Here is a 21761-nt window from a genome sequence, read left to right as displayed (position 1 = left end):
AGTGAAGCTACTAAACTTGAATTTGGCATTGTCATATTAAGGTCTGACAATGGAAGTAGTAAACGGAAAGCTTTTGTCGTGTTGAATTCCGAGAGAGGTGGGAAGTATGTACCAACAAACCGAGTGTTAAAACACGAAGACACGGGATCGAGAAAGTGTGGGTGTCCGTTTAGGTTGCGCGTGACTTGTAGGATTGATGATTTGTGGCGTTTTAGCGTCATTTATGGACTTCATAATCATGCCTTGAAAACCAAGCTACACGGGCATCCAATTGCGTGTCGGTTGTCCCGCAAAGAGAAGAATGTAATTTCGGACTTATGGATAATCAAAGTGGCGCCGAGAAATATACTTGCAGATTTGAAGCAAAAAAATCGGATAGTGTTTCAAATATAAAGCAAGTATACAATGAATGGCACAATCTTAAAGTCTTGAAAATGGGTACGAGGTCGGAAATGCAACAACTTTTGAAACTTTTAGGCAATAACCAATATGTTTCAAGCTTCCGAACGTGTGAGGACAAAGTTACGGTGCATGACATATTTTGGACTTGTCCCGAAAGTATCAAGTTGTTCAACACATTTCCAACCGTTATTGTAATGAATTTGAGGTACAAGACCAACAAGTATAGGCTTCCACTTCTCGAGATTGTCGGTGTGACGTCGACGGACAAGACATTTTCGGTTGGATTTGCTTTTTTGGAATGTGAGAAAGAAGATAACTTTACATGGGCTTTGGGAATATGTAAGTCTTTGTTGGTCGATCAAAAGACTATGCCAAGTGTCATTGTTACAGACCGAGATAATGCTTTGATAAATGCAATCGATACCGTCTTCCCGACATCGACCGCATTACTTTGCCGGTATCACATAACTTGCAATGTGAGAAGTAAGCTCAAATCTGCGGTTGGTACGAAAGAAAGAAAGGATGACAACGGTAACATCATCAAAGCCAGTGTTGTGGTGGACAAGATTTTGGCCGCATGGAGGGAGATTTTAAATGCACGTTCCGAAGAGTTGTACACCGAAAAAGTGGTACAATTTCGGACTTTGTGTGTTTCTTTTAGTACTTTTGGTCATTACGTCGAGAGTACCATCCTTGACAAAGTAAAAGAAAAAGTAGTTTGTGCTTGGACGGATCGAGTAAGACATCTTGGTTGCACTATAACCTACCGAGTTAAATCTGCACATGCGGCATTGAAGAAATGGTTGGGTGATAGCAAGGGGGATTTGTGTCGGAGATGGGACACCGTGAGCCAAATGCTCCAAAATCAACACAATGAAATCCAAACATCGTTTGGTCGAAGAAATACGGTTATGGAACACCGGTTTAAGGGCCAAAATCTATTCTCGCAATTGATTTACAACATATCCCGTTCGGGATTGAAATTTATTTTTCATGAGGTCAAGCGCGCGCAGACAACGGGGCTGGATAGTTCAAAATGCAGGTGCACAATTATAAAAATCTACGGGCTTCCATGTGCTTGTATACTTTCTAAGAAGATGAAGTTGAATTCACCGATACACATGAATGAAGTAATTAACCATTGGAAAAAGCTCCGTTTTGATGATTTCGAGCCGCCGAAAGAAAATGAATCCAAAATTACCATCTCCGACGAGTTGTAAGTGATAATGGATAAGTTTGCTAAAGCGGATGACACCGTGAAATTGGACATAAAGGAACAATTGAGAAAAATTGCATTTCCGGAGACCACCGATTTCAAACCGCCATCTCAACCGGTTAAAATCAAAGGTGCACCAAAAAAACCGAAAAGTACTTAAGAAGACACATCAACCAAACGATCTCCTTCCTATTTTGAACATGTTGATGCATTAGTCCCGGATTCACCAACACCAAAATCTAAGTGTAGTGCTAACAAAGGAGCCCGTATTTCGAAGCCGCCACGCACACCTCCGATCAAAAAATCTCCAATGATCTACATTGATGAGATGTCGCTTTTTATGCATAAATATGTTGATAACATAGTTGATGTTGGCACCGACGACAATTATGGATATCGGGTCGTTTCCGGTTTACTCGAAAAAGGAGAAGAAAATCACATTCTTATTCGACGGTCACTTATTTCGGAGTTGACTTCGCATAGGGACATCTACGGCCGACTCTATGAAAATCAAGAAAACTTTGATAAACTTCATGATTCACTTGTTCCATCACTAAGCGGTCACGCCCCGGTTTCGAAGTGGATGTCATTCCCCGATATGGGCCATCTCATAACAAGTGCGTACGATCGGGTCTGTGTCGATTTGACGAGATCTGGACTATGTGAGACATTTTTTCCACTTCATAGTCGACCGCCTTTGGATTCGTCGAGCCGTATCATATGTATCGGGTATCTAAGATCGCGCCACTTTGTGCAAGTATTTTTGAAATCGAGGTGTCCTATACCGGCTACTTCTTGTCAATGGACGGCATATCATACAAATGAGGCGGAGATTTGGCCGGATCCTTTCGTTGAAAGAATGGCGGAGTTTGAAGAATTGATGAAGCAAGAGCGTGAGGAAAATAGAGAGCGGTCGAAGAACATACCGGTTTTAGATTTAAGCGCCACCGATTGGTTCAGCGAATTTTAGTTTTTACCGGATCGTTTTTGTTTATAGTCACCGGTGCGTATCATTTTTTTATATGTATTGTCGTTTAGAATGTAAAATCAAACCGATTCAATATAAATATATATATAATATTCCTATATTTTATGTTGTCATTGTTTATGTTATGCTTATGCTTGGTTCAATTTGTATTTAATTGTCAAAACACACTGCACAACACAACAATTAAAATTCAGGTCTGTTTCTGCTTAATTCGGAAGTGTATTTTCGAAATTTGATGAGATTTGGGATGTTTTCGGAAGTACATTTTCGAAACATCCACTGAAAGCAAGATAAGGTTTGTTGGGTCATTATTACTCCAATAAGTCTATAAATACAACTCCAATCCTTTTCATCAACATCAAGCCACAAAACATCAATGACACAAACCTACCCCACCTTGCGTTTGTCTACTTCAGCACTGGCTACCCGACGTCGTTCCAATTTCGCTTCTCGCGCAACACGCTGTTCGCAGAATTGATAACGTCGCTCAACACTCTCTTGCAATATCCGGAAAATCGGAAGGTTGTCAAGCTTGAGTACCGTTCGCCTTCGCTTAACAACGAGGGAGACGTTGTGTTCACCCCATTTGAAGTCAAGAACGACGAGGATTTAACAGTTTTATGAACAACTTTCGACCGATTTTCTTCGAAGGGTCCGATCGAGTTGGATGCGAAACTTCAAAGATTAGGGGCCGACGTTATCAAAATGTTGACTCATCCTAACCTACCTGTGTTTAACAATATGTAACTTTGATTTTATGTTATGTGATGTTTGTAATTTCCATGTTCTATAATAAAATCGAAGCATTCTTGTTTGTTTCATTGTTTTTGCATTAGAGACAATTTCGGAAGTACATTTCTGAATGCTTCCAAGGGGGGTGAATTCGGAGATGCACTTTCGAAAACACATTTTTTCTTGAAAATAACTTTATTTCGGAGATGTACTTCCTAAGAACAATTTTTTTTTTTAAAAAAAAAGGTGTTTTCGGAAGTGCATCTCCGAAACTACCTTTTTTTCATAAAAAGTGGACTTCGAAAATGCATTTCCATAAAGGGGCATTTTAGGAATTTCAACACGGGTGACCAAGAAGACAAGGGGGTCTAATAAGAAATTCTCTTTCTTAATACATCTTTATTTTTTATGGGTGAACCACACCTCTAAAAAATTTAAATTATTTTTCCGAGATGTATCTCCAATCGCGTCATAATAAATATTTTTAAAAATGGTTTGGATATGAATTTTTTACTTTTTTTGATAGAATGGATTAAATATACAAAAAAACCCAAGTAATATAGGCGAAAATCGCTTTTCCCCTGTAAAATTTTTTTTCAAACACCCCCTTGAAATACAAAAATATTATGTATTTTTCCCCCTAAGTGTAAAGTTTATCCCTGTAATATTTTTTTGTTTGATTTCTCCCCCCCCACCCCCGCAGATTTGGTGTTTAAATTGCACGCGTAGGGTGATAATTCAAACAAAAAAATATTAAAGGGGAAAAACTAAAAAATATATAATATCAGGGGGTAAAGCGAACTATATTACAGAAGTGAAAAGTCGTATTAACCCCAAAAAAGAAGGGCATAACCTACTGTGTATGTCTAATCCTAACCCCCAACCCCTCTTCTGCCTCCTATATCCCACAACACTCAATGTCTCCCTAACCATCATTTCTACGATGGTCAACGCTTCAAGACCGCCTCTCTCAACCACTCATAAGTCAAAAGTTTCTTGCCCAATCAACTGTATACATTGGCCTACGTGGACGTTCAAGAGTGTCTGGTGTCATGATAAAGTGTGACACTGTGTAGAACCATGTCGCGTATCCCTCCATACAATGCCAACTGCTCGATGTTGGCATCATCAGATACTCATCTGACACCGTATGATGCTCCCAATCCTAAAAGATATCATCAAGACCCCAACAGATGGTGTCAAGAGCAACGTGAAAGGGAGATCTAGGGATGGTCTGCATATAGCCAAATGGTCGCATGCTCTAGCTTTATCCCTTAGCGAAAAAGGAAAAAGGCGTAAGCGGATCGCCTCGGAACTGACATTATTAGCTTTTACAGTGTCTGCATATTGCAAGAACACTGACAAATGTAGATTAGGGTCCTCCGTGGGACTACCGGAAAATTGATTTTGTTGTACTGCTGACAACAAGGAAGGCTTTAGTCCGAAATTATTCGCCTCGATAGCAGGGTCAACAATGCTATTGTGTGGTTCAGCTTGTGAAGGAATGGCGTAAAAATTGAGAGGACGTGGTTGATCACCCATGACTGGTTCTTCAACTGGTTCGGGAATAGGAATAGGAGTAAGAATGCGAGTTCATCGTAATCGACGTGGTATAGTAATAGAACGCTCAGGTTCAGGAATTGGTAGCACTAAGTCTTCGCTACAAGAGCGAGTACTTGGCATACAAAAAGGGAAATATTAAATTAAATAAGTGCCTTAGTCTCTACAACATAATAGTTATTTACGATATCGACTAAATCACTCCCCGGCAACAACGCCAAAAACTTGACCGCGACAAAGTGGGTATGTCTATGATTATGACTGCAAGTGCACAGTCCTATCGCGTAGCTTTAAAGATTATCGAACCCAAAGGACTAAGAATCGACCTACGGTATCTAATTGTTACTACGTAAATCTAAGATTAATATCTTATTGATTAGGATCAGACGGGGGAAATAGGGAAATAGAATTAAATTAAATTAAATTATAGGGAAGATGCACCAATATGTAATGGTCGGACGTCGAGGATCCAGTAAACTATCAACGCAGTTCGTAATTCAAAATACTTTTCTGTAGAAATCATTTGCTTAAAAACCTTCCTCTCACACTCTCGTGTTTATTGATTATGATCTTATTATTAAACCTAAGTGAGCGCTCTCCCTGTATCAATTAAAGTTTAAAATAATTTTTGAAAACAAATGAAGACTAATTAACCTTAAAGCGCTCTCGATGTATTTAAGGTTAATGCTTAATTTCTACTGTTCAGTTAAAATCTCAAACTCTCGTTTTTATTGATCCTAACTTCTACCGCTTTTTACTCTCGTAACAAAACGGTTTAATTAAGTATTAGAAATTATAATCAGATAAATAAATTCTCATTAATAGAATATGTTGATAGCGTTACTAGACTCCCTCAGTTATGTGACCTTACATACCGGTGTAAATTATTTAGCCGGACATAGTTTTAAAGCTTAAAACAGAATAACAATAACAATTGCAGGCAGGTAATAATTTATACATATTTAATAAACCAGAGTATATAATAATTGTGACTGAAAATTAAACCTGAATTGAATAATGAATTGAATACTTGATTGAGTACTTAAAAGCTGGTACACTAACATCTTGATCCGGAACAGAAATTAAATTGTGGCAACAAAATTAAATCCTAAATCTAAAACGAAATCTGAAGCTAGAAAGGAAAAAATAAAGTGGAGGTAGAGTTCCGGTGAGGAAATCTAATGCTTAACAGGTTGGGAAAAACTAAATCGGAGTTGAACTAAACGGCTGGAAATTAAAGGGTTTGCAGAAAAACGGAGGAAGAAAAAATGAAGAAGCAGGAGAGCTGTTTTGGGAGATGTACTTCTCCTTTTATAATGGTTCCTTGCTAGGTTACATTTTTCAGAGCTGCTTTCTCGGTGAAGAAGAAGTAAGCTAAAATGTAGGAGTGAAGTGTTGAGCGATTCGTTTCTGGGCTTTTCTCTTTTGGGCCAAGTATGACTAACGTCATACTTGGGTGTGTGACGGACGACACTCCATGGGGGGTGACGGTCGGCATGGTGGGGTGCCTAACGAACGGCCCCTTTTTTCCCCACGTTAGCTTGTGTTGCGTGTGGACTTGGGCCTATGCTTCATGTGTTGGCTATTTTGTTTGGACCTCCCTTATTCTTTTGCACCTCCTAGTACTTTTACTTCATTTTTCTCCTTTTTTCTCTATGTTTTCTCAAGCAAGTTCCTAAGTAATAAATTCCTGAAACATAACAAAATACCGGTGAATATCGAAATAAAATAATATAATTGAAATAAAATGAGAAAATAATACATGTAAATTAAGCCAAATATACGATACACTTTCGTGTTATCATTCCTACTCATTATCCCCGTGATCCCGAGACGAGGATGCATGAGCCAAGAGACTCCTCGGAGCAGAAGTGGATGCTTTTTGTGTCCTTCTAGACTGATCAATGCTCTCACACTGAGCGGATGTTGTCTGATTTGGCCTTCCGAGTCTCAATCTAGGGTTCTCAGCCATAATCCTGGAAAAAACATTAATTAAAGGGAAGTAAAGCAATGGAACAAATATGAAAAAATACTCAGGCAATATTTCGGGTTGGCATATCCAAAAATTACTCATAGGGGATTTCAGATATGCACATCGAACACCCTTGCGAATATATTATTGTAAACAGTGTGTTGCTTGTTTTCATATGTATAGTCTTCCCCAGTTGTATTCTTGAATACACTCGAAGTCAATGAGGTATATAAGGTAAACAACATCAACATAATAAGTACTTTTGTCCACAAATATGAACGTGTCAACCAAATACATGAGGTATGATATCAATGCACATGCTCTATGATGCAAAACTTGTGCATCATCACCATTGGGCTCCATTATCGCAACCAGCTGATATTTATACAGCTCCTCCAGAAATGCAAATCTAGCATGACACCCTTTGGTGTCAACCATATCCTTTTGGGCATCACTTGGGTCAACTCACAAATATTGCACCATCATGTCTAGTGCATCAAGTCTAGAGATTTTGGAGTGGTTTAATAATCTTCTCTTGATCAGAAGATGTATGAGGGATGACACATCATCAAGTCTGGTGGACAATTAACCAATTGGAAGATGAAAAGATGACGTCTTTAATTGTCATCTCTCTACAAAAGCAAATAATATATTATGATTAATAACATTATAATCAGTCATGCATAAATATTACAGCTCAAACTGTTGCGTGACATCATGAAACCATTGTTCTTCAGGCTGCTCCAGCTTCACAATCTTCCTAATGTGGCTTATGCATTTTAAAGTCTCACGGTACTGTAAAAATAATACATAATCGTCAGAAAGTTCAAATATTATAACATATATGTTTAAAAGAATAAAAAAAAATTTATTTTAGCTCTTCATCCCACATGTGTCTAGCAACATGGTTTGCATACAGAGGAAGTAATCAAGTGTCATAGAGGCCTCCTGAAAAACATCAGGAATGACATCAATAATAGGTGCATCAAAATGGACTGGTGGAACTTTTGGAGCAGCAACAGGTGACACGTGCCTCTGAGAAGATGAACCCGGAGACACCTAAACTCCGAAAGACCATTATTTTGCATCAAATGAACTGGCACCAACTGGTGGTCACGATGGTATAACTCTTTCCCTACAAACAGATGAATGTTGTGACACTTTACCATGCCTCAATTTATCTTGATTGTCATTCATTTTACCTATAATCAAACCCAAATGATAGACATGCAAAATCAAACAAACAAAAAAGATGCATAAAATAAGGAAGTACACTTCTGTTACTCATGAAACTCAAATACAAAAAAAAATATGGAAGTGAACTTCCGTAAAATATGAAACTAAAAAAAAACCAAAAAAAACTCATAAACCCAACATGCCATATGCTCTAAGCATCAAAAAATGCTAATGCACGTGTCAATAAATTATGTATTGTGAGTGTAACTGCAATCTATTGTACCTTAAACAACCTATTTAAGTAATACATGCATCACAAGTTAAAGAAAAAGGAAGAAAGTGAAAAAACTATCAAATATAAGAAGTGGATGTTCTTGGATTGAATGGAGTGGAGTAGAGATTAAGTGATGTCATGGGATTAAATTCAATGAAGTATAAGTTGTAAGAAAGCTTGAAAATGATATAAATGGGGTTTGCCCACGAGCTTTTTTCTTTATTCTGAGTAAGTTATGATAAAAATGAGGAAAGGGAAGGTTTGGCGTGACAATATAACTAAAAATGTGTCTAGATGTATAATTTCATAGATTGTTACAAATATACACTTATGGACTAATTTGTGGCAAATTGAGGGGTAACTCACTTGCGAGGGGTTATGGTGTGGACTTTTGAGTGTGTCTAAAAGTGTAGTTCAAGATTTAAGGGGTCATTTTGTTTATAGAGGTGTGTGAGCATCCTTAAGGGTGCATTGAACAATCTCCTCTTGTATATTATAAATGTTAGTTCATTTGATTGTTCGGCACTTTATCCCATTGTCACGAGCCTACATAGATCCATTCATTAACATGGGTCGCCAGTAATCTTGTATATGATAAATGTTAGTTCATTTGATTATTCGACAGTTTGCCTAATGTCACAAGCCCTCATAGGCCCATATATTAACATGGATCGATAATAATCTTGTATATGATATATTCTAGTTCATGGGGGTTGCTCTTCCCATCCTTAGTGGTGAAGAGCCACCCTTAGAAAATCTGAAAAAACCCTTGGAATAATATGGAAGTTAACTTCTGAACGCCCCCCCCCCCCCCCCCCCCAATGCACACCAAAAATCTTCGTAAGTGAGTCATTCATATTTTAGCAAAAAATAGTATAGAAGTTAACTTTCGTATTGATGGAAGGGTGAGTGTATAGGTTAAATTCCAGACTAATCCCCTGGACACATTTAGAACTCATGATAATATATTTATTTCCCTCATTATCAGTGGATAATACGATAGTTAACTTTTGGAACTATCAAGCAGAAAAATGAATATACCTCCATCTTGCTTATACTCTCCATTTCATGATCATACCACTATACTTCCAAAACCCCATAAAAATCTCATTTTTCTCAATCAATTTTTGTACTTCAAAATTACATTCTTTTGTTTTTTTCACATCAAAATAAGAAAAAGAAATTGGAATTTAGAATAATGTTTGTATGTATAGCTACAGAATAAACCAGATACTGAAAACCAGAAAATAACATATGCAATGATAAAAACATTTATAGATTAAAATCGGCATTACATTGATAATTTCAATAGCAAATTAAATATTACATTTCAATAGTCCAGACGCTTGCACATCTCTAAGATTTGCTCGACCGTTATTTGTACCATTCTAAGATGCACCTACGGAACGTGTTCATCTTCAACACATTCCAGAGTTGTACCTACGGAAGGAACATTCCATTTTTTCCAGAAATTTTATGCATAATGTGAGCAATGCAATAGGTAAAGATGAATGTTTATCTTAAATTCTGTCTTCTCTTGCCCCATTTGATATGTTGCACTAAGGAATTGGAGTTTTGGAGTAAAAAATGATATTGATAATGTAGGATTTTTAAGTTTTTGAGGTGAGTGTTGAAGAAGAAAACCAACAATGGGGGAGTGGTCATGATGATTCAAACTTTATCAGATAGTTCTGTAGGTACATCTACGGAATATTCTGCCACTAAGACGATTCGTAGATGTAACTAAAAATTCCTGAACTGAATTAATTTGAAGTTTTCCCAACTTTTACTAGTCTAAAATGCTTCCGTAAATACACCTCTGAAAGAAGAAAAAATTGGCAAAAAAAAAATGCTTTCTGATGTACATCTACAGAAGTAGGGGACATAAATGAAATTTTCCCAGATGGCTAAGAGTTTCACAAGTGCATTGTGATTTACTCAACTTTTTTTTAATATCAAAATTTCAAAAAGTCACTAAATTTAAAGCTATTTCAAATAGATTTTCACAAAAATCATTTTTGAAATATCATTTTTTTAAAATTGTGATTTTGACTGTTTTACTCTTCAATAATATTTATTTATGTTATAGAATGTCCATTTTTATAAAGCTAATTTTAGTAGTTCACCATGGTAAAAAAATAAATTAAGTTCACCATCCTATCCGAGCACGTTTGACCCAACTTTTTATCTACTTTTCTTCTCCTTATAAGGAGATGGAGGACCAAACACATTTGTTATAAAGCTCTTATGAAAAAAAGTATCTTTTTTTTAAGACAAAAAATTGAATAAAAGGAGTTTGTAAAAAAGCCGTTGAAACCAACTTTTTCGAAGCTTAAATTATGTGGTCATAGTTCGAATCGCAATGAAAACACTTTTCTTTAAAAAAATGGCAGTTGTGCAGTAGACGTAACTTTTTCAATTTTTTCTATGGTTCATAACATCTAGAATTATGTTTTATTTTTATTTTTTTCTTCTTTTGTTTATATCATCATTTTTAGGGGTGTTCGCGCGGTTTGGTTCGGTTTTGAGCATAAAAGTCATCCTAACCGCGAGATAAAAATGCATGCGGTTCGGTTTGATTCGGTTAATTTTTAAGAAGTCATCCAAACTAAATCAAACCAAACTAATGCGGTTAGGTTCGGTTCGGTGGGTTGCGGTTTACACCATAAAATAAAAATGTACTGAAATAAAAAAAAGGAAAATAATTCATTATTCCATACATATATTACATATATTACACAGTACCATTAAAAAGAAGTTTTTCATACTAATTACACCAAAATAATTCATTCTTCCATATATGTATTTTACACCAAAATTACTACCATATAAGTGTATCATGTATTTTACAGTATCATACTATGTACTTTACATATACTACATACTAAATTACTAATATAACTTCAGTTATTCATACTACATACTATATACAATTTTTCATACTAATAAACTACATACTAACTAATAAACTACATACTACATATACAAATATCAGATAACTTCGGCTCTAAATATTAATACAACATTACAACTTCAGGACTAAATATTATCAGTACTACATATACACCAAATGCTTCTCTATAATGAGTGAGAGAGAAATCAGAGAATGAAGTTGAAATGTTGAATAGGAAGGAAGAATGAAGGAATAGTGAGTCACGTAACGTGAGTGTACAATATTGCAATTGGATTGAAAATATAATAAATTAATTATAGAAATTCAAAAGTTTAGTTAAATATGCGGTTTGGTTCGGTTTGGTTCGGTTTTGTGAAATGAAAACCGCAAACCGAATCGAACCGTGCGGTTTGGCCCAAAAATCATCCAAAACCATCCAAACCAAACGCGGTTTTTGCGGTTTTCGGTTTGGATTTGTTCGGTTTGCGGTTTTCCTTTTGGATTGGTTCGGATACGATCACCCCTAATCATTTTTGTAGTTATTAGTATTGTCCAACTTTTTATTAATTTTGTATATTATATCTTATTTTATTGTATGATGATTTTCAATAATATATATATATATATATATATATATATATATATATATATATATATATATATATATATATATATATATATATATATATATATATATATATATATATATAAGGAGGGTTATATTTACTCCAGGAGTAAGTTATTATAACTTACTCCAAATCTAGACCATTGATTCTTTTCAATCTAGTGGTTAAAAATAATAAGTAATAACTTACTCCTGGAGGGATATATTTACTCCAAGAATAAGTGTTGAACACTTACTCCAAATTTTAACCATTGATTTTCATTAATCTAACGGTTTTTATTGATCATTTAATTTAATTATTTTTGAAAATATTTTTCAACATAAAAAATTAATTAAAGACGTTAATATATATATATATATATATATATATATATATATATATATATATATATATATATATATATATATATATATATATATATTAAAAATAATTTAAAAATAAACAACTTTAACTTTAACTTTACTTTAAAAAGCTCTTATTTTTAACTTTAATTTTAAAATAACTTTTAAGACTTAGCTTAATAGAACTGTTTTGCCAAACCTAGAGAATGTGAAAAGTTAATTTCATCTTTGTTTTCATTTGTGATCAAAATATATACAGTATACATTTGTACTACACTTCTAAACACTAAAGTCAATGAAATTCATATTAACTCTAGGACTCAACAAAGTTATGTATCTATATTGACTATATGCCTACATGCAGAAGCTTGTAGTACAAAACCTCAAATATTTATAAAAAAAACCTGTAATTATTTCCACAAACATGAGGCACATTTCTTGAATCTTAACATTCCTTCAAGCCTACCTCTATAATCATTATCATTCCGTTGTAGTCAGAATGAAAAAAAACAATATCTGAGGTTTCCACTGTACATATACAAATGCGATCCAATAATAAATTTAGTCAGTAAAGGTCATGGTAGCATATTGCTAGCTCTCATCACTGTCTTTCCTCTCCAAGTTCATTCCTTTTGCACCAACACGGGTATTCGGGAATTGGCCCATCATTTCCAATAACCCAGCTATCAGCGGCGACTTCAGCCAATGTCATCCTTTGACTTGGGTCTGCAGATTTCAATTTTCAATTATTATTAATTAAAATAACAAAAATGACTAATTTTAAGATCTTCCCAAAGAAATTTGAACTTGTCCGGTAATATACCAAAAAAATGTTGAATGTTGTTTACCTTTGGAAAGAAGTCCTTCAATTAAGTTTTTCAACCGCGGATTCAGATCATTTGGGAGCACTATTGGATTATTGACTATCTGGATTAAGAAAAAAAAAGTAACATGAAGGCCTTGTATATTATGAAGCTTAGACGATGTTTGGTTTGTCTTGATTCTTGTTTGCTTTACAAGCTGATACTCTTTCCATATAACTATTACAAAGTACCATGTTCCCCCCAATTTTCAGATTTTTTTTTAAGGAAAGGGATAAAAATAGATTTCAAAAGAAGAATAAAAACAAAAGAATGTGATGAAAACAAAAATAGAAAGACAATCAAATTTCTTACTCTGTCATAAGTATCCTGAAGTGTGTCACCAAGAAAAGGGTATTCGCCCAATATCATACAGTATAAAGTAATTCCTACAGCCCATGTATCCGAGGCTTTACCTCGGTAGGTAAGACCTAACAAATATCAATAGACACACAATAGTGAGAACCTACATTTCATAAACACATTTGCCCAAAAGCATAATTAAAGCATAAAATGGAAACACAAACCTAAAATACATTCAGGTGCAGTGAAAACAGGAGTTCCAGGTGATCGTCGAAGCACATCATTATCATCCTGCAAAATAAAGACGATATAGGCTCCAAATTAGTTCACAGGACATCCCAATGCCTATGTAATATTACCAACATGATATCAAAAACACTGCAAGGTGTTTCATTTCAGGTATTATCAGAGTGCACCAATCATCCTGCATAGTTCCATATCATCCGAGTAATCATATTTCTTATTTTTCAAACGCGGTGTCAGAACCATATTGTAGTATCACAATGGAAAGTATGTGTCCTAAGCTGCAGTAGAAGATACACTACTGTCCAAGTAAAGTGGTAGCTTTGTTTTATTTAATGTGTTTAAATTAACATTCAGGCTCAGTAATTACATTACCTCAAAAGCCTGGCTGACACTGAAATCCCCTATCTTTACTGTACCATGACGAGTAATCAACAAATTGTCAGGCTTGATATCCCCGTGAACTATATTCTGCTTTTCAATAAAAATACTGTTAAAGCATTTACATTTGTTCCAAATCTATATATAATATTTAAACATTATAGTAACATGATTAAAAATATTTCAAAGCATTTTATGACCAAGAGTATGAGCATTAAACATAAACAGTATGATGTTTCACAAGTTGTTTATTACATTTTATCAAGCATGATCATATGTTTGTGTGCTCATGCATGAGTGAGAGAGCGAAACTTAGTTAACATTACATGAGCATGGAGATACATTAATCCAGAAACGATATCCCGCAGGTATCTCCTAGCAGTCTCTTCACCTAAGCTACAAGCTCGACCTGAACCCTCGCAAACCCATTTGTCTTCCACATATTCAAGTACTGTATTAGGAAAAAAAATCCTAGTCATGCTCAAGCATAGAACCAAAAGGAGATTCTTATTCGATTAGCAATCAATAACTAAATAACAAAACCAAGAGACTAAAACTAGCCATCAGTACCCATGTAGAAGTGATCCGATTCTGGGTCATCAATCACCTCAATGAGATTGACTATGTTAGGATGTTGGATCATTTTCATAATGAAAACCTGAAAAGAAAGTGTGTTTTTTAACCAATTACATGGACAGTAGCACACAGCAGCTAGAGCAATCAAATTAGAAAATGTAATATATCATATAAACACACAAACTAGGAAGCAAAGTAAGATGTAAATCCTTGGAAAGAGAACTTCCTTTAAAATTAGAATGTAAAAATTTGTCAAAAAGAGAATGTGTACTTTCTAAATTTGCAAATGTCAAGCAATATCCATTACATTTAACAAAATTTGGCATGCATATTTGAATCATATTTCAACTATCGATCCAAACTATGAAAAAACTCAAATATCTAATGAAGAAATATACCTCGCGTAAAACATCAGTCATGGCAGTTTCTGAGGGTCCAACTCGAAGCTTCCGTAAATGAGATTTATGAAAGGCCTATATTCAGAATATTTCCAGCTCAATAAATAAGCAATTGCAGCATTAAGGTATTAACAGCAATCAAAAGATTCAAAACATAATATTATATTACTCAATACAACCCTGTAATGGCCCATACTTCCAATCATAACTTAATCTTTCAAACTTTTAAAAAATATATCTTGCCTTAATTGCGTAATGTTTTCCATCAGCCGAGCTTCGATGAAGAGACTGCCAAACATTCAAGGAAATTGGGTCAAGTAAACTGTTTTCCTTGAGAGAGATAGAGAAAGGATGAAATCAATACTATGCTTACCACTTTCCCATAGCTACCCGAACCAATTTTATACTCACGAACATACTCATTTATCATCTTGTTTCCATCTTCATCCTGGACACAATTATTATAAAAGTAACCATTCAGATAAGAAAATACATATAACATACGACATCATTAATAAAAAACACAAAAATATACTTAAATATATATAAAGGAATAACTCTTCGTCCCAATTACCTCTGTGCGAAAAACTTTGTCAGTCTCTTTTACAGGAAACTGTCTACAAATCATACCATTCTCTACTCTAAAAACCAAAATATCCTCCGATCGCTTGGGACGATTTTGCTCCTCACTATCATCTCCACTGGTGGTGCTAGTAACCTCATCATTACAGAAAGACCTTTCGTCATCAAAATCATCATCATCATCCAACAACAGCTCCCGGGAGAGATTACTATTGTAGATGGCAGCAGGCTTATCCTTCTGAGGATTCCGTCTCTTGAAAAACCCAAAGCAATTAAAACACCACATAGCTTTCACATAAGTAAGAGTCTTAGAAATCATCTTTAACTCAGATCTTAAGTCGATTGAAAAATCTAAAATCTGAACAAAAACATTTCATAATGTCAAAAACAATAAAATTCATAGACCCTGATATTCAACTTTACAGAATTATGAAAATGGATGAAACAATGACCTGATTTCAGAGGAAGTGGGCTTGAAGCCCTAATCAAAATGCTGCTACTCTAAAGGATGCCATTGAGCTAATTGACGAAAACGGCGTAAGACATTGAATCCATTAGTACAATTCACACCCAACATTGCGATAACTCCAGTTCAAAATAATCGTTGCAAACTCAGCCCACAGGAACAAATCATTGACTTTTTACATAAAAAGGTGAAAAAAATTAAAATATAAAAAAAAACACACAAACGAAGATGCCAAATTTACATACAACATTCAGAAAACGTGAAGGAGAGGCGAAAGTGAGAGATAGTTACCTTGTTTCTGATGGTTGTGTTGCCGCGGATTCGGAAGAAAAAACCTAGAAATTTTGGTATGAAATTGAGGGTTTCTACTCTAATAGTGTCTAGAGTCAGAAACCCTAACTCGGGAAATAGAATCTAGAAACCCTAGATTGGTGGAATATATGAATGAATTCAATCCAATGATGGTAATTTTGAAAAAGAAATGAGTGAATTGAATGAATTGAGCGGTGGTGATGCGGAAGGATTTGAGGTGAAATTCCGATCGGGGGAGAGTTGAGGAGAACTTCCTCAGTTCATCCCTTCCCGGGCTATATATGTTTTCACAAATGCTATTTTCACATCACCGAAGTTTACAAAACACAAATGATTATTTTTTTATAATTTTTCAAAATAAAAAAATTGTCTATAAGCGTTAAATATGTATGAGGTCCCTATAAATATTCTAACTTTTATTTTTGGTTCTTACAAAAATTTTCTTCAAACTTTGGTCCCTGTAATATTTTCTGTCCCCATGGTTAGTCTCTCCCGTTAGAATCCACTAACGGTAGGTGACGTGTCATGCCAGTTGTGTTAATTTATTTGACAGTTGTGTTAATTAAAGAGAGACACGTAGGATAATTGTTTAGAATTATAAGGGATCGTGTAATTTTTTTTAACCCTAATTTCATTGTTCCTTTTCCTTCTGCCCCTTTCCTTATTCCTCTTCCATCGTGTTCTTCTCATATTGAAGTCCTTCTTCCCCTTTCCTTGTTCCTCTTCCATCGTGTTCTTCTCAGATTGAAGTCGTCTTCAACTTCTTTAAAGGCTTAAGCTTTCCGCAAAGTTACGATGTCATCTTCATCAAGGAGAACGAAGTCAACATCGTATCAATCCACAAGTGTAAGTAACCGTCCAGGTAGAAGGTGTGCGTGTGATACTCGGATGACTTCATATCACTGTAAGAATGGACCTAACAAAGGGCGCCTATTTTGGAGATGTCCATTTTGGCAAGGTGAGAAAACTTGTAACTTATTTATATGGGATGATGATATTGCACAACGAACCGATGTTCACGAAAGGTCAGATGATGAAAAGATAAAAAATGAGAGCAAGGTCAGGGAGGTCCAAGCTCTTGAAACTATGAGGGAGTTGTATGAAATTTCACAGAAGAAGAACAAGAAATTGAAGATGAAGATAAAGTCAGATGCTATGTATGGAAAGATGAAGTCTTGGTGTATTGTTGTTTCTGTAATGGTCAATATGTATTTTTTATGGAAATGTAATTGTTGAACCAGTGTTTTGATACATGGTGATTATTGGTTGACAGTGTAAAAATATTTTACACTGTTGCATGACCCCTTTTCTCAAAAGAAAATATAAAAATTATTTTATTTATAATCTATAATATAAGAAAAGTTGTTGTTCTGAAAATCACAAAAATATCATTTTGTTATCTTAGTCTAAATTAATAATTTATGGGTAAAAAATATCTTTTCTTGTTTTTTTCCAACTCACCTTTTACTTTTCATTTTTCACTTTTTATTACTTTATTATTATTATTTCTAATAAATTATTAATCAAAATATTTCAATAAATTATTTTTAATAAAAAGATTATTATGATCATTTTAAATGATTGTTAATTTACGTTTAAAACAGTATTTAATTTTTAAAAATTAACTCTAATAATTTAATATTAATAACGAAGAAATATAATTTGAAATAATTTTTATTTAAGCTATAATATTTTTTAAGAAAATAATGATAAAAAATTTAGTTTAAAAAAATTATTTCAATTAAAATGAACTTAAAAATATACTTGAAAATGTGTGTTATTGGATAAATTATAAAAATGTGTTTCACTTATCATTAACTTTAATTTATATGAATCAAAATACTATTTTATATATATATATATATATATATATATATATATATATATATATATATATATATATATATATATATATATATATATATATATATATATATATATATATATATATATATATATATATATATATATATAAGGAGGGTTATATTTACTTCAGGAGTAAGTTATTATAACTTACTCTAAATCTAGACCATTGATTATTCTCAATCTAATGGTTAAAAATAATAATAGTTTTCTCTCCACATTTAATTACTTATTATTTTTAACCACTAGATTGAAAAGAATCAGTGGTCTAGATTTGAAGTAAGTTATAATAACTTACTCCTGGAGTAAATATAACCCTCCTCTCTCTCTCTCTCTCTCTCTCTCTATATATATATATATATATATATATATATATATATATATATATATATATATATATATATATATATATATATATATATATATATATACAAAAAAAAGTGTATTACTTATTCAATTGTAACATACTACTATTATTTATAGTCAAATTCTATTGATTCAGATATTTTTTGTAAATGATACCTAAACAAAAATAATATTTGTATACAGAAATAAATCTATTATTGATCTAAATATTTTTACATACGAAAAATGATATTTATGATCCAAAAAAATTTTATTCAAAAAAGATATACAGGAAAAAAACTATATTGATCTAAATATTTTTATGTAAACGATACCTAAACATAAATAATATTTGTATATGGGAAAAATATATTAATGATCTAAATAATTTTACATATGAAAAATGGTATTTATGATCCAAAAAAATTTTATTCAAAAAATGTATACGAGAAAAAAACTATTATTGATCTAAATATTTTATATACGAAAATTTACAATTGATTCAGATATTTTTGTAAACGATACCTAAACATAAATAATATTTGTATATGGGAAAATTTTATTAATGATCTAAATATTTTTATATATGAAAATGGTATTTTCGATCCAAAAAATTTTGATTCAAAAATCGTATACGGAAAAAAAATCTATTATTAATTTAAATATTTTTATATAGGAAAATTTACTATTAATCCATATATTTTTCTAAATAATATCTAAACATAAATAATATTTGTATACAGGGAAAAATTGATCTAAATATTTTTATATACGAAAAATGGTATTTATGATCCAAAAAATTTTATTCAAATTTATTTATTTTTTTAAAATAAATATATTATGTAAACAAATGCGCGTAGCAAACCAAAACTCGTGCGTATGCATAGGTTTGTTACTAGTAACATCTTATATATCAAAGACTTTAACAGTAATTAACCAAATTCATCACTTCTTTAACCATAAATATACTAGTGTGTATACCCATGCGAGTCACAAATTTAAATTTATGAGATAGTATGATTGATTCTGATAAAAATGACTAAAACTAAATTTAAGATAACTATATAAGGATTAAGGATATACTCATGGTCTAGGATCGTATAGTATGAATTTACATTAACAAAAATATCATATGAATATAAAATTCATATATTATACATTTACATTTTTCCATCTTTCTTATAAATATTTAATACATAATAAAATAAATTAAATAAAAAGAAATACAAATTTGTTTTTTACATAAGAAAGTTATGATTTATATTATAATAATCTTATGTTTTTTGTTAAATAAATATTATAATAATTTTTAGTATAAATGTTATACCATTTTAGAGGATCCACACACCATAGAATCTTCACGTTATTTTTTAAAGCTCTTCACTTTGAGTTTGATTTTTTAAATATATTTTATTATAAATAATAATATATAATAATAGTAATATTAATGTGTAATAATAATATTAATAATAATATGTAATAATAGTTGATTTAAGGATAAAGTATATTATTCCATTCACTAAAACAAAACAAAAAATAAATATTGTGAGAGTACATTAGCCATTAAAATAATTTCCTATTACAATTAATAAATATTTTTGTTTACAAATATTATTCATAAAAAATATTAAGAATCTTTATTTTTAATATAATATTTGAAAATTCTAGTAACACACGATGAATGTCGTAACGGATGTTATGACATCCACTTCAGAGCTGATAATAAAATTTTGCAAAGAGTAAACAAAAACAGTAAGGAACACAAGAGGTTGTTTACCCAGTTCGGTGTGAAACAACACCTACTCTAGGGGCTACCAAGCCAAGAAGGAAATCCACTATAAGCAGTATTAATTCAGAGCCAAAACCACCAGTTTAAACCCCTCACTTAAGACCTACCAAATGCAATTTCAATCTAGTGCTAAACTTGAGTTCTTACTCACTCCCCCTCAATCACAAGAGTGATAACAAATAGAAAACTATGAAAAGAAAATTGAAGATGCACTCCAAACAAATCTTGATCTTGCTTAAAAGCTTTAATCAAGAGACATAACACTCGTGCTTAAAAGCTTAGAGTGACACAACAAATTACAACTCAAAACACCTTATTCCAATACAATCATCAAAGTGACAATTGCTTGGATTTTAAGAAAACATTAGCACAAACACACGTGAAAATAAACCACAATGCACATAATTCTTCACGCCAAAATCTCCGCCTCTAAATGTAGGATTAACAATCTTCTTATAGGCAGCACTTGGGACTTCCAAACATAAATTAGGGTTAACCAAGTTAACCTAATTTCCACATAATCAGGGTGTTCACACATATGTTGTAGACGAGATATTTTAGCGTAAACCATACAACACAAAATATATAGTTTCCTAAATTGTAGCCTGGTATAAATAAGGAAACATAACAGCCACTGCTGTTAATTACTTATGTCATGACATCGAACATGACATCCAACAAACACCTGTATTAGCTCAACCATACAACTCTGCAGAACACTACACATAGCGTGTCATGACATTAGTCAAGACATCAAAACACACAGGAATGTTTTACCACAAAATGCAGCCAATATGAAAACATCTACAATTACATTTTTATTACATTTCATATTTTCATTATAATTTTTGTTTAAAATTACGTGAATCAGTGAATCAAAAAATAAATGTGTTTTTAAAAATAAGTTATTAATAAATAAATATTATTTTAAAATAAATTATTAATATATATATATATATATGTATATATATATATATATATATATATATATATATATATATTATGTTTTAAAAAATTAAGAGATTGAAACAAATTTATACTAAAGTTAATTATTTTATATTGTATATATTGTTTGTAACATTGCATTGTTTTAAAACGACACATATATTGTTTGTAACATTGTAAATATTATGATAAATTTATAAGATTTATTATTTTATATTTTAATAAATATTAATTTTATTTGAAGATTTTATTATTACAATGTATCAAATATTAAAGAAGGAGGTCTTGGCATTAAGCATATCAGAGCCTTCAATGAAGCAACAAACTTGCATCTGTGCTGGAACTTTATGAATGAGGTTTGCAACTGGGCTCATATCCATTATGCAGGAGGCACGACGGCAACAACTTTTAAGGAGAGTTATGTTAGGATCTTTTAGAAATTTGATACCAGATAATTGGTTTTCTGTCCATTTTCTCATTACTGATAAAGATAAAGAGTATATACACTACATGAGTGT

The 21761-nt window shown here is 32.5% G+C and overlaps 1 protein-coding gene across 1 annotated transcript; it reads right to left on the bottom strand.

Moving 5' to 3' along the window:
* Positions 1-12428: 12428 nt before the first annotated feature.
* Positions 12429-16613, bottom strand: LOC131630826 (serine/threonine-protein kinase GRIK2-like). Its single transcript, XM_058901570.1, has 13 exons — positions 16281-16613; positions 15976-16160; positions 15516-15881; positions 15315-15389; positions 15185-15229; positions 14942-15016; positions 14538-14625; positions 14294-14418; positions 13962-14057; positions 13568-13634; positions 13356-13471; positions 13029-13107; positions 12429-12906 (listed from the first exon to the last, which is right to left on the bottom strand). Exons 3-13 carry the CDS (start codon positions 15840-15842, stop codon positions 12782-12784), a joined length of 1218 nt encoding a protein of 405 aa, XP_058757553.1. The 5' UTR covers positions 15843-15881; positions 15976-16160; positions 16281-16613; the 3' UTR covers positions 12429-12781.
* Positions 16614-21761: the final 5148 nt, after the last annotated feature.

The sequence above is a fragment of the Vicia villosa genome, unplaced genomic scaffold (assembly GCF_029867415.1).
Source record: "Vicia villosa cultivar HV-30 ecotype Madison, WI unplaced genomic scaffold, Vvil1.0 ctg.000742F_1_1, whole genome shotgun sequence".
NCBI lineage: Eukaryota > Viridiplantae > Streptophyta > Magnoliopsida > Fabales > Fabaceae > Vicia > Vicia villosa.
Note: the sequence above shows the minus strand (reverse complement) of the source record. Positions and strands in the feature narration are given on the sequence as shown.

Excerpts from the sequence above, each read along its gene's own strand:
- LOC131630826 (XM_058901570.1), bottom strand. The coding sequence starts at position 15,842 with ATGATTTCTAAGACTCTTACTTATGTGAAAGCTATGTGGTGTTTTAAT. Across the intron at positions 15,017-15,184 it reads GAAAACATTACGCAATTAAG|GCCTTTCATAAATCTCATTT; the intron begins GCAAGATATATT and ends TTCTGAATATAG. Across the intron at positions 13,472-13,567 it reads TGCACCTGAATGTATTTTAG|GTCTTACCTACCGAGGTAAA; the intron begins GTTTGTGTTTCC and ends GATATTTGTTAG.